Source organism: Eucalyptus grandis, chromosome 3 (genome assembly GCF_016545825.1).
Source record: "Eucalyptus grandis isolate ANBG69807.140 chromosome 3, ASM1654582v1, whole genome shotgun sequence".
NCBI lineage: Eukaryota > Viridiplantae > Streptophyta > Magnoliopsida > Myrtales > Myrtaceae > Eucalyptus > Eucalyptus grandis.
In genome coordinates this window covers 64,635,420-64,649,446 of record NC_052614.1, presented here as the reverse complement: position 1 = coordinate 64,649,446, position 14,027 = coordinate 64,635,420, and the positions used below count along the sequence as shown (strand labels likewise).

Genomic DNA, 14,027 nt, shown 5'->3' with positions numbered 1-14,027 from the left:
AGCTCGCAAAGTAGGGAACTGCTGACGTGCGCTTTGGTCAAGGTCACCGAACCTGACAATCGCATTTTCACACTCCATGTTATCAAGAACTGACAGTGAGAGAGAGGAATGCTCAAGCTTAGGGTTTCTATGAGGTGTAGGTATTTCTGTTTTTCGAAGTTGGGTGTGTTTATGAAGGTTTCTGCAACTTGAAGTAGGTTCTCCTTCTGTTTCATTCAATAACCTTTAATTTGCATTCCCGTATGCATATGATGCAACTCTCTTCTCTAACACAGCTGAGAAGCTAACAATTAGGTTTTAATAAAAAAAAAAAAGGTGCTTAGAGCTGCCATACTTTTATGATCATTAGTGCTGTCTAAACACAACTTTCTCTTTGACTTCTTTGGTTATTTTCTCACTTTGCTTCGCTTCATTTACTGATTCAAAGTGATGGCATCCACTTATGTCTACATTTTGTAAGAGTTTTTCTAATGTGGGCTACATTAATTGACATTATAATTTACTGTTTTACGGGGTTTGGTTTAAGGCGAGATAGAAAATTTCTTAATTAGTATAATATGGGGCTAGCTAGTGTGAGCCGAGTTGAGCATGACCCGTAATGAGAGGACCTGGTTGGAAACTCTATAAATAGTGCTCAAGTTTCTCTTCTAACCCTAATTCTCATATGTATCCTTACATAATGAGCGTTAACCTAGCACTAAAGGATGATGGGGCCGTCTCATTAAGCTAGTGATACAGAGGGCAATAGAGGAGAAGGGCTTGCATGTGGATCATTGTTTTTCCATTTCTGCATCAAGAACGATGGATCCTAGAACAGGTGCAATAATCTTTCTACTCAATCATCTATACTCTTATTCTGGTTATGGAGATCTTGAGATTGCACGTTTTGCATCCAACATGTGGTATCAGAGCAACCATAACCCTATAACTCGAACGCATAGAACTTTTGCCTTAATTTTGTGATTTCGTGACTTTTTGTTCAATAAAAATCAAATTAAATTACAAATTCAAACTGGGCTCGTTGAGATGAGCAAGACCTTGGGCGGCGCGTCGCCGAGGGAGGCCATACACGCCCCCACGCACCGCTAGGGCGTCGGAGACGCACCCCACGCGCCCCACACACCCTCATGCACCCCCATGCGTAGGGCGCGGCTTGCGCTTGCAACGCACGAGGATGTTGACGTCACAATGACGTTAGCAACCCAGGCCTAACTCGACTCGATAAGCGGCCAACTCGATTGACCCAACCCGAGGACTCGACTTGACCTGATCAACCAGTCAGACCGGACGATCAAGCCGAGAACCGATCGAACCGCCACTGATCGGACTGGTTTTGACCAAACTTTACACCCTCACGTGAGCTCCACGCACCGTGCACTCAAGTGGCGCGTGCGGACGCGTGGAATCTTCGATGGGCGCGTGGCTGGCGGTGTTAGGTTCGTATAATCATCCTTTATGTTGTGGTGTATTTATTTTAAATGTTTGATGATTTTATGGATGTGAAAATACATACGGAACCCTAAATACGTGTATTTTTAGTGTATTTTTGCGTATTTGTCTTATATTTTTATGTGATTTTGGAAATACAGGTGCTGGGTTACTAGTATGTTATCACATAAACATTATAAAAATGTGATTCATTAATAGTATACAATAATATTTAATTTTTATTAATGAATAAAGCAGTGTAATTAACATAATATGTGATTTTAGTAATTTACTGACCCTATCATTAAAGTTAAAATCACATGTATATGATGTATGTGAGAAATAAAGTTTATATCCCCGGTATGAGAAAGTTTCAAGAATTCAATTGAGTAGTGACTGCTAAAGTGGCACGCTTGGTTAGGTTTGAGAAATATCAATTTCGTATAATAATTGAGATGTCTCATAGTCTAATGCGTGGTCATACTCTCAAAGGAGGTGATTGTGTATCAGTTCATGGAGGGATACATGAGTAGAGGAATGACTTATTCTCGTGGTTCATATGCCCAAAGATGATGAATTCACAAAAGTTTAGAATATATTCTCATAACCGCTATCATGTGGGGAGTATACAACTGCATATCATGTATTCTGCCCAAATGTGATTATATGATTATGCGTGTAATTCTCTGGATGTGTACTTGTACGTCAAGTTACACAGTGCTCACATGGTGCCAATTATATATATTGTTATTTTTCAGTCACATTTTCTGTAATTAATAACTCCACTATTATTGAGATTTTTACTGCTTCAAATTTTAAGTTGTGGACATATGATTTGTTGTTTAGGAAAATAATAATAGAATTTGTTTATTGTCCATGAAGCGTTCTAGTCAAGAACACTTGAAAAGTGGTTTACCAATTGACTGCATTGCTAAAAGATGATAGAAGCCTTAGTGGCTTAAAATTATGTTTTATCTAAGACCAAAATTAGGACACATTTGCAAAAATTGTATTTAAATCCTAATGATATATACGTCTCATATAAGGTTGAAAAGGTTGTTTCCAAAAATTTTCTGTTTAAGGAATAATCTCAAATATGTCTAAAGAAAGAGTAGAAAATGTGATAATATTGATATTTTGTCTACTCTTAACGATTATCTAAAGATTTCTATAGAATATTGTGAAAGTAAAATGACCGAGATAAAGAATAAAACAGTTAGAATTAGTGTTAAAAGTTGTCAGGCCTAACTATGGCAATGAGTATTTTGGCAAGTATGGCAATGTTGAATAGCTTAAATGGTTATTTGTCAAATACTTGGTAAATTCTAGGGTAGTAACTTAATTTACTATGCTTGAAAATCGTGACAAAATGATTTGGCCAAAAGGCATAATTGCACCATAATCATCATGATGATGAGTATGATGAGTAAGACTAATTTCTCCGGTTTTTTGTGGGTTGATATTTTGAAAACAATTCTTTTCACATACAAAAATATGTTTCTTACCAAAGTTGTTTTCTAAACTTCTTTTGAATTGTGGACTAGACGTAAAGTTTAACTTGGTTCATATTAAAATTTAGAGGTGTCATGCAGAAGTAAGGTTGTACAATCTAATATTAAGTGCATTGCAAGAAATTATTTTGTATCTTACGTAAATTGTTCAAATGGGTATTGATTTTATGACCCTAATGAAAGTATAAGAATTATGGAATCACATATGGTAAAGTTTGTAGAGTTCGACGTAATTGTAGAGGATAGCTGCTCTCAAACTATTAAGGATAATAGTACGATGAAAGTTATTATGTCTTTGTTTTTGCATGTATAGACAATTATGTAATCTCTTATACCATAGGTTAAACTTGTTGAGGTTCAATATATTATTCTTGATATAATTTATGATGAAATTTCTCAAACCTCTCAAATGTAAAATGAAGTGATTGTATCAGGAGATCTGTTAGGGTAAGACAATCGGTTGTATCATCAGGCTATATAGTCTATCTATAAGAGCATGATTGCAATGTCTACTACATAGTTTATTTAACGACTTATATAAATGTTATTTATTGTCATCAATCAAGTATGTGATTAAATGCCATAAAAAGACGATATACAATCTATGAAACATCATAGTGTTTGGAAACTTACTGATTTACCTAAAGATCACAAGTTCATTAGTTGCAAATAGATGTACAAAACTAAAATGATTTCAAAGAAAGATTGTGGAGTTTAAACCTAAACTAGTAACTAAAGTTTTCACTTTGAAAGAGAGGTGGATAGTTAATTGTGAAGAAATAATTATTTACTTATTTTTTTTTTTTTTTGTAAAAGTGAAGAAATAATTGTTTCTTTCTAGTATTTTTAAAGATTCTTTCAGAATGAATGTGTCATTAATAGCTCTTTTTGATATGAAGTTACGCCAAATAGATACTATCTTTTTTAATGGACATGTTGATAACAAAATCTATATGGTGCAACCTGATGATTTTGTAGCAAATAATTCAAGTAAACTTGTATATAGACTAAAAAGTCTTATTTATAGTTTTAAGTAAGTTTTTAGACAATATTATTAAAGTTTCATAGTGTTGTTATTTTGTTTAATTGGGAACAAAGTAATTCAATATATATATTGCAAGATCAAGATCAGTGGGAATAAATTTATTTTTCTCATACTCTATGTACATGATATTTTGCTTACAAGTAATAATCTTGAGGCATTTTTATCCTTTGTATTGAGGTCCATAAGGATTTTTCTCGCTATATATATCAAATTTATCTCAAAGGACATTTGCTGATTGTATTTTGGAAATATTCAATATATATCATTGTAAGCCAGGAATTGCTCTTGTCATTAAGAGTGATGGACCGAATCCATTACATTATCCTTATTTAGATATTGAGAAAATCTAGTTAAAGGGTGTACATTGTGTCAGTACACTTAAAAGTATAATGTATGCTCAAATTTGCATTAAACTAAATATCATCTTTGCAATGGAACTTCTAGGTAAAAATTAATCAAATTCAGGACACGATCACTATGTTGCTGCCAAGAAGGTTTTAAGGTACTTAAAGAGAATAAGAGATTATATGCTAATTTACAAATATGTTCAATTCTTGTAGCTAGTAGGGTATTCAGATGTAAACTTTGTTGGCTATTAGAATGACATGTGATCAATAACGAAATACATATTTATATTAGCAAAAAGTACAGTAAATAAAGTTTTATGACATCTTCTACAGTAACATTCTTTTAGGTTGTTACTTGGGTTATTAGACTCCGGAACCTCATTAGGAAGTTAACATATTTTTATTTTATGGATAGGCCCATATAGCTATATTGTGACAATAACTCTGCAGTATTGTTTATTAATAACAACAAAAGTCTCAATAGGTCTAAATACATGGAGGTCAAGTTTTTGACCATAAATGAATCATTGCAGAATGGTGACATTGCAGTAGATCATATTCCTGCAGATGATATGGTTGCAGATCCACTAACTAAAGGCCTACATCCATGTGTATTTGAGCGACATGTCATTAGCATGGGCCTAGAAGTATCTTGGGATACTATTGTTTAGTGGGAGCTGTGTTTTATTTTTCCTCGAATAAAGTTTACATTTAATATATATATCAACTTTTACATTCGATAAAGTGTTCTTTGAATGAATTGTTATTATATTGTATATATATTAATAAAAGTCTCAAGATATTATATAAATCTTGAGTAAAGGCTAGAGGCATCCGGTTATTAGCCTTGTGCATATGTCTTGTTATACATAAAGAAAGATTAACCGTAAGGACAAGGCATATGTGGGTTCACTAGAACCATAAAGACATTATCTAGTAGCACAAGTTTTTTGTGACACTTAAGGTAAGAGAATGGTGACTGACAAATGGGATTTCTCTATGAGAAATGTTATTCATTTGCCACACTACTATATTGAATCCATATCAATAAAGTTGAAAGCACTCGTGACCGTGGGAAGCTCTGTGTGTATACATGCAGTTACCATCATGATTTGGTGTTTGAGACTTTATAGGATATAATTGACTATTAAGAATTATTTCTAGACTGATGTGCGCACATACAATACAATTTCAATTAATATAACCAAAGTGGGAGAATGGAAGAGTTTTCTTGATGTGGGCTACATTAATTGACATTGTAATTTACCATTTTACAAAATTTGGTCTAAGGTGAGATAGGAGGTTTCTTAATTAGTCTAATATAGAGCTGGCTAGTGTGGGCTGAGTTAAGCCTGGCTCGTAATGAGAGGACCTGGTTGGAAACTCTATAAATAGTGCTCAAGTATCTCATATAACCCTAATTCTCACATGTATCATCATATAAGAAGCATTAACCTAGCGTTAAAGGGTGAAGGGGTTGTTTAATTGAACCAATAATACAAAGGGCAATAGAAGAGAAAGACTTGCGCGCGGATCATCGTTTTTCCGCTTCCGCATAAAAAACGATGGATCCCAAAATAGGTGCGATAATCTTTCTACTCAATCATCTATGCTCTTATTCTGGTTATGGAGATCTTGGAACTACACATTTTGCATCCAACACATTCTACTCTGGTCTGCTTGTTAGTGGTGAGATTCGATAGCTATACAAATTTTCTTTTTTGAGCTCACCCACCATAAAGTGGAGACACCCCGATTTGCATGCTCTACCCGAAACAGCATCTAAAAATGGAAAAATAAAGATATATGCGACTCAAATGCTCTACTTGAACATGTATACTTGTACACGACTATCGCGCACTCATTTAATAAGTTGGATACACCATTTTCACGTATCTTCTTGGTCTGGTCTCTGGTATTGTAGCCCTATTCATCCTAGATATCAGATCATGCAGTGACTGTTACTATTGCGGGCATCAATGCCATAGGATGACATTACAAGGTAAACAAGAATCAGATCAAGATTTATTACCCTTTGCTCGATAAGACAGCTTCTATTCTTTCAGCCATGATTCGAAGAGCAACACTGTAGAACTCCGTCAAATCTTTCTCCGTCCATCCTTCAATCGGATTCACTGAGAAAGACCAGCTCATTCCACATCCATCTTCTTCTTCTGCATCTCTCACCGCCGTCAGTTTCATTGTGGCGGCCAAGGATTTGAACCCGACATTATTGCAGTCCACGATCTCATAAGTGAAGCTTTTGTTGACAGGGTCAGTCGCAAGCAGCTTCTCCAGAGCCCAGTTAGTGAAAACATCCTCGGAACCATCGGCGGAGCTTCTTGTGCCAGAGCAGTATCGGACGAATCCGGGCTCACCCGACACGCCCTCGACTCCACAGCACGTGTCTATCGTGGGGACCCACTTGTGCAGGCTGAAGAAATCCTCCAGGAGGGGCCATACTTGGTCAGGACCTGAGCCTCTCACCAGGGCTCTAGCCTTTCCTCCCCATTTTTCCTTTGCTTCACTGGCCATAGCAAATGCAGGCTTCAGACTTCAGCAATTAGCAATTAGCATTTAGCAGCAGTGGAACAACATTGAAATAGGGAAAAGCTTCAGTTGTCGGGTTATGAGAAGGCATAAGCTTGGATTGTCATGGGAATCAATGTGTTGGACAATGCTCTCAGGTTGACTTCAGCTGGTCAGTGGATGTATATGGGGGAGGTGCTATAGGAGCACAAGAACATGTCGAAACACTGAGAGCATTTCTTGTCAGTGTGAGAAGAGGGATATTCTGGAATTGGCATGGGAATCATTTAGGCTCTTTCTCTCTATCTCTCTCTCATGTTGTTTGATATTATTGGAATCTTGGAAACTCTTACCTAATTATGACACTTGTCTATATAAAAGGTGGTATTCATATCCTTTGATCAAAGTGAAGGCCAAAACTTGTCCATTTTCATAAAATCTCAACTAAAGATTTGTGATGCCAACGCACATAAAATTCAAGCATTTACTCGTATTCGTGTTTAAAATTCAACGAGTTTTGAGAAAAGTGTTTTCTTGGAATGTTTGTTGCTAATTATCGCTAAGGACTTGTATGATTGCGTATGATTGCGTCATCATACGCTGTTATGGATTCAAAAGATCTATGCAATGTCCTGCAATTCGCTTACATGGAATCCTCTATCGTTATTACAACTTTTCACGTGAACTTCTAACGCAAACTGGTGAAATATTTTTTAGGTCTCTTGCTTAGCATGCTTATTAATTGGGATAATCGTAATGCAAGTCTCAAAACTTATCAATTCGTAATTTCGATCCTAAAACTTTCATCTTCGTGTATTTGAATGCAAAACTTGTACCTTTTGTCCACTTATGAGAACGAAAAAAAAAAACACTCCTTTTATTATTCGAGAAGCTTTCTTACACTGTCGGTCGTAAGAAGTTCTTATGCACACTTATGAGAACGAAGCACACTCTTACGCACTCGCTTGTGGGAGCCGAGCTCTCTTCCACTGATTGGGAGTATTAGGCTATTTATATTCCTAAGCAGGTGGTCTTCCTTAGAAATATCTTCCTATATAATTCTAGAAAATACTAGATGTGGCTAATTTATTAACCACTCATTCTACACTCTTCATAAAATATTTTATGAAAAAACATTTAGATATTTCTCCTAAAAAAAAATCTAGAGTTCTAGGAGAAGAGGGTGTTAGAAAAAGTTAGGAAAAATGGAACGAAACTTTGAGGTGTGAATATTTTGCCTTTAAGGAATTATTTGTCCCACAAGATCACTAATGGTTATTAGCAAAATTCTATAGGATACAACTAAGTTTCAAACTGAAAATGTCACGGAGAAAGGGAAAAAATCACAAAAAACCCCCAACTTTGTTCAAAGTGACAGATTTATCTCAAACTCTTTTTTTGTGACGTGAAAAACCCTGAACTTTGCTAACCGTAACAAATTTATCCCAAACTTATTTTTGTGACACATTTACCCCAAATTATAGGGTATTTCGGTCTTTTTACTTTTTAGTTTTTTTTTTCTTTTTTTTTTTTTTTTTCCTTCTCTCTTCCCTCCGCCGGCTGAGATGCCGACATCCGACGAGGGCTACCCTCACTCGACGCAAGCGAGGGTTGCCCTTGTCGATGTCAGGCGAGGGCCTCCCTCACCAGATCTAGCAAGGGCACCCCTCACTTGAGTCCGACGAGGGCATCCCTCGCTAGGCCCTCGCTGGATGCTGGCTTCCCTCTGCCGGCTCCGCCATGGCCGGTGGAAGGAAGAAGAAGAAAAAAAAGAAAAAAGAAAAAGGAAAAGGAAAAACAAACAAAAAATAAAACAAAAATGCCCTTGATGAAGTAAATGTGTCACAGTTTGAAAAGTTTGGGGTTTTTCACTTCACAAAAAAAAGTTTGAAGTAAATGTGTTACTTACAGCAAAGTTTGGGGTTTTTTGTGGTATTTTTCCTTTTTTATGTGTGTGGATACAAATAAGTTTCAAACTGAAAATGTCACAGAGAAATTCTAAAACTTCTACAACAACTCTCAAAAGGAAACAATTTGAGAATAAACGTTGTATCTTTTCTAGAAAGAGAAGAAAATTGAAAATGAAATATATTAAACCAGAAACATTGAATATATAAAAGCAAAACCCTTTTGTGAACAAACAGACTGTTTCAAAAGGATATTATTTGCAAAGTTTGAAGACTTCCACACATATATATTGCCTCACACAGGCATCTTTTTTGTGTGTCTTTGTTCAAACAATCAGCAGAGAGACGATACATCTTGTTCTTTAATAGAAGGTAATAAAAGGTGACATGGAAAAATCGACTTTTCATATCGTATTGGTCTAAGTTAGTGTGTGGATATGAATTCAGTTCATGATCCCATTGTATTTGAGAGTCAGGCCAAAATTCATTCATTGGATCAAGATGAATCACGATATGGTTACGTACAGTAAAAGGCAATCTGAAATTAGCTCAAGTACATATATAAGTGAATTTGGACATGTGAAATGGTGCTCTAATTTCAATGGGAACGGGGAATAGTGACCAAACTTACAAATTATTGCAAAGCAATTAGAGAGCTAATACGTGCTATTGCCCAGACTTTCACTACTATTGCACACCGCATCACAAAGCTTCAAGACTATCACACACGAGCACAAAAGCAAAATCATCGGATTCAGATGAGATCAGTTCCGGAATCCGATCGGTTTGCTTGACCAAGAAGAGCCTCCTTCATCCTCTCGGCCATGACCCGCAAGCCCGACCCAATGAACTGGTCCAGGTCCTGGGGTTTCCAGCCGCTCACGGGCTCGACCTCATAGTCCCACACCATTCGACAACCGTCTTCCTTAGGCATGACTCGGACCTTGGAGACGTAGGAGTTGAACCCGACATTGCTGTCTACGATGCTATAGCTGAACATCTTCTCGGCCGGGTCGATTGACAGCAGCTTCTGCTTCGTCCAGTTCAGGGTTGCCTCGGTGCCGCCACCGATGTCCCGTTCCCGGTCAACTGGGGTCCTGAACCCGGCGCAGTAGCGGACGCACCCAGGTTGGCCCGAGACGCCCTCGACGGGGGTGCAGGTGGCAAGGGTTGGGAACCACTTGTCAAGGCCGAAGAAGTCCTCCAAGAAGGGCCATATATGGTCCGCCTTTGGACCTGCCAAGTCCGCACAAGCTTGCCCTTGCCATTTTGGTTGGTTTTGGTTCATCTCAGAAGCCACAGGATCGATGTTTGCGGACTCCATGCTGAGGAATGCCAAATTAATGCGAGGTACAATAATATCTAGTTGCACAAGATCGAGATCGAGATCAAGAGAGAGATATGAAGGCTAGTGAAAGCTTGTGTTTCTAAGCTACAGACATGAGCGTCTATATATAGAGGGAGAGAGCAATTATATCAATTCAGTTTTAAATCTCTTTTAAAAAGAAAAGAGAAAAACAGAAAAAAAAAAAAAAATAATCAATAATCAATAAAAATTGTCCACATTGATACCGATTAACCAAAATTGACCAGATAAATTGAATTTATATAAATTTAAAAGTTTTATGATTCAATTGGCGAAAAAAAAAGGTTAGAACTGAATTGATATAATTTTATGATTTTTGGTAATTTTCCTTACAACTTACATCATATACGATAACCCTAGCACTATCCTATGTACCCATGACCATGATAAGGCTCTACCTGTTGAAGTTTTTTATGAGACAAAAAAAAGTTTCGAACAGAATTGGGATTATACTTAAATTTGATGTTTTTTTATGATATCAAAAAATGTTTATGACATCACCCGCCGCGGTGGCTCCATTGGATAAAGCCTCGTTGATTCTTGCTCTCAAGGTGAAGGGTTCGAAACCCAATGAAGGGGCTTGGTGCCTTAACCGCTTGCACGAGGTGGCGGTTCCCTCGTGCAGCCTCAGGGTTTGCCCGCCGGTTACTGGCTATATGAGATTTCCTAGGTTATAAAAAAAAATTATTTATGATAGAATAAAAACTGGTCTGGGAATTTTTTTATAAGACAGGAAAAATGTTTAGGATATAGTTGGGATTGAAGACCAAGTTTTGGACTTTTCTTCTTTTTCTTTTTCTTTTTTCAAGATGGTAGCTTCTGTTGAAAAAGAGCACTGTGGGACCTCCAACCCTCCGTCGGTGCTTGCGCGAAATTATGGTGACCTCGGGAAAGAGATGAATGAATCACGTTTTCTTTGCTGAAAGCGTGAAAGTTCTTTTGACAAATTTTGAAGAGCAAGTCGCGATGGGACACTAAACCATCTAATCGATTAGTTTGAAAAACCAAACTTAAGGCTAAAAGCATGGCTCGTCTGGTGAGAGCATGATATTTTCCCTTGTAAGATGTGTTTGTTTGAGCAAAATACTTTTTGCGAATCAATTTATGTATTTGGTTTGCCAAAAATAATCTGTCAACGGAAAATCATTTATGGTTAAAATAGATATGCATGCTTAAAGTTAGGAAAATAAATTCTTTAACTTGAAAAGAGGTAAACATTTTCCCAAAGAGTATTTTCCTTTGTCATAAAATTTTCCTCGAAACAAACACACCTTAAGGTTAAAAATACATTAAATGACATGATTCTAATTATATCTCACATGTACATTTTCTCAACACCTAATTACACCACGAGGCAATTGATCATGTGTATAACCTAATCTTCCTCCCCTCCCCCCCCCCACACCCTAATCTTCCTTGAGAAAAGTGTAAAAAAAAAAAAAAAAAAAATCCTAAAACTTTTGTATTAGTATCAATTTAGTCATAAACATTTTATTAATGTCAATTTAATCCTAAATTTTTTGACTTAATGACAATTCAGTCATTTTGACTAATTTTGGTTGACGTGGACACTGATTAGTAAATATTGATAATTTTTAATAATATTTTAATATCTTTCATTTTTTTCTTTTTTCTTTTTCCTTTTCGTTTTCTTTGTCTTTTCCTTTTTCTTTTTCCTTCTCCTCCCCCTTCCTCCAACCAATTGCTAGCTCGAGTCCTCGCCAAAGGTCGCAAGGGTAGCCTCATGCTTGGCGGCAAGGCTTGCCCTTGCAAAATCTAGCAAGGCTAGCTCGAGGCCATCCAAGCTGCAATGGCGGCCTTGTGCTAGGCTAGCAAGACTCACCTTTGCCGGTCGTGGGCGAAGCTCGACCTAGCCAAATCCGATAAGGTTGAGCATCACCAGTGGCCAGTGAGGCTTGCCAGAGAGCAACGGGGTTGACCTCGATCTTGTTGGCTATCACCTCTAATTGATCGCTGAGGTTTAGTGACTAGCTAGAGTAAGGGGAAGAGAAGGAAAATGAAAGGAAAGGAAAGGAAAAGAAAGGAAAAATAAAATTAAAAAATCGACAAATATATTAAAATATTATTAAAAATTGTCCACTCTGGCCATGCCACATTAGCCAACCGGTGTCTAGGTCAACAAAATTAGCTAGACAGACTAAATTGGCATTAAATTAAAAGATTTAGAATTAAATTGGCGTCAATAAAAGATTTTGGACTAAATTAGTACCAATACGAAACTTTTCCCAATCTTCCTCTTTTAATGAAACTAAAAGAAGCCACGCCCTATAAACCTAATCTACAAAAGAAAGAAATGCATGGTAGTTTTCTATGTAATAACTTGTATCTCACTCCTCTTTTTACTTTTTAATTATGTGCCTAATCTCATGACAGTGGGTTTTAGCAAATAAATTAACAAAATTATCTTTGGGCAATGGTTTATCAATACAATTGGGATTTGAGGTTGAGATAGTATCACAATTAAGTTATCCTGTTTTTTTTCCGATTAGTTTTAATTAGCATCTGAATTTGATTTTAGTTATCTTCCTCATTAATAATTTAAGTATGAATATTCTCATTTTTGCAACAAGTTCTCTCTTATTTATATCTTAGTAGTGTAGTTACAATGCTACATTGCATCTAACTATTAACTATACACTTAACCCCATTATAGGCATGTAGGTTTAAGTTCAGTGTAGTTTTCCCTTGGTTAGGATTTAATTGTTATAGCTTTGTTTGTCCTGGTTTAATGCATTTCCTTTTTTTATAATAATCTATCTTCTGACGCAACCAAATCACAGTCTTCCAACTTAGGTGTCACCTACCAATTATACGAATTTTTTTCAATGTAAAAAGCTACATTGCATCTAACTATTAACTATACACTTAACCCCGTTATAGGCATGTAGGTTTAATTTTGGTGTAGTTTTTCCTTGGTTAGGATTTAAGTGTTATAGCTTTGTTTGTCCTGGTTTAATGCATTTCCTTTTTAAGTAATAATTTAAGTATGAATACTCCAATTTTTACAACAAATTCTCTCTTATTTATATCTTAGTCGTGTAGTTACAATGCTACGTTGCATCTAACTATTAACTATACACTTAACCCCCTTATAGGAATGTAGGTTTAAGTTCGGTGTAGTTTATACGCATGTAGGTTTAAGTTCGGTGTAGTTTATAGGCATGTAGGTTTAAGTTCGGTGTAGTTTTCCCTTTGTTAGGATTTAATTGTTATAGTTTTGTTTGTCCTGGTTTAATGCATTTCCTTTTTAAGTAATAATTTAAGTATGAATATTCTAATTTTTGCAACAAGTTCTCTCTTATTTATATCTTAGTCGTGTAGTTACAATGCTACGTTGCATCTAACTATTAACTATACGCTTAACCCCCTTATAGGCATGTAGGTTTAAGTTCGGTGTAGTTTATAGGCATTTAGGTTTAAGTTCGGTGTAGTTTTCCCTTGGCTAGGATTTAATTGTTATAGCTTTGTTTGTCTTGGTTTAATGCATTTCCTTTTTTGTGATAATCTATCTTCTAATGCAACCTAATTATGGTCTTCCAACTTAGGTGTCACCTACCAATCATACGAACTTTTTTCAATGTAAAATTTTATAGGACTTATCATTATATCTTTTGATTTACGTGTCAACTGTTAATTTCTTAATTTTGCTTCTAGTGTTTTTCAAAGGACTTCTAATGCTCCTAACTTCATACTTTTAGCACGGTAAAAATACTGAAGTGGGGAATTAAGATAGGAAAATTCCCAATCAATTACAAACATATTGTACGAATGCTAATTCATCCTTAATTTTTCAAATTACCAACTTAGTCTTAAACACTTATGGTCGTTTCTATCAATTTTCACTGAAAATTGATGATATCATGGTCCACTCAT

General features: G+C 36.1%; 2 protein-coding genes across 2 annotated transcripts; both read right to left on the bottom strand.

Moving 5' to 3' along the window:
• Nucleotides 1–6,359: 6,359 nt before the first annotated feature.
• LOC120292059 (lachrymatory-factor synthase-like) lies at nt 6,360–6,866 on the bottom strand. Its single transcript, XM_039309923.1, has one exon. It carries the CDS (start codon nt 6,864–6,866, stop codon nt 6,360–6,362), a length of 507 nt encoding a protein of 168 aa, XP_039165857.1.
• Nucleotides 6,867–9,284: 2,418 nt separating this feature from the next.
• LOC104438235 (lachrymatory-factor synthase) lies at nt 9,285–10,197 on the bottom strand. Its single transcript, XM_010051331.3, has one exon. It carries the CDS (start codon nt 10,089–10,091, stop codon nt 9,522–9,524), a length of 570 nt encoding a protein of 189 aa, XP_010049633.1. The 5' UTR covers nt 10,092–10,197; the 3' UTR covers nt 9,285–9,521.
• Nucleotides 10,198–14,027: the final 3,830 nt, after the last annotated feature.

Bases quoted from the DNA above. Each gene is read 5' to 3' on its own strand.
- LOC104438235 (XM_010051331.3), bottom strand. From the start codon at position 10,091: ATGGAGTCCGCAAACATCGATCCTGTGGCTTCTGAGATGAACCAAAAC.
- LOC120292059 (XM_039309923.1), bottom strand. From the start codon at position 6,866: ATGGCCAGTGAAGCAAAGGAAAAATGGGGAGGAAAGGCTAGAGCCCTG.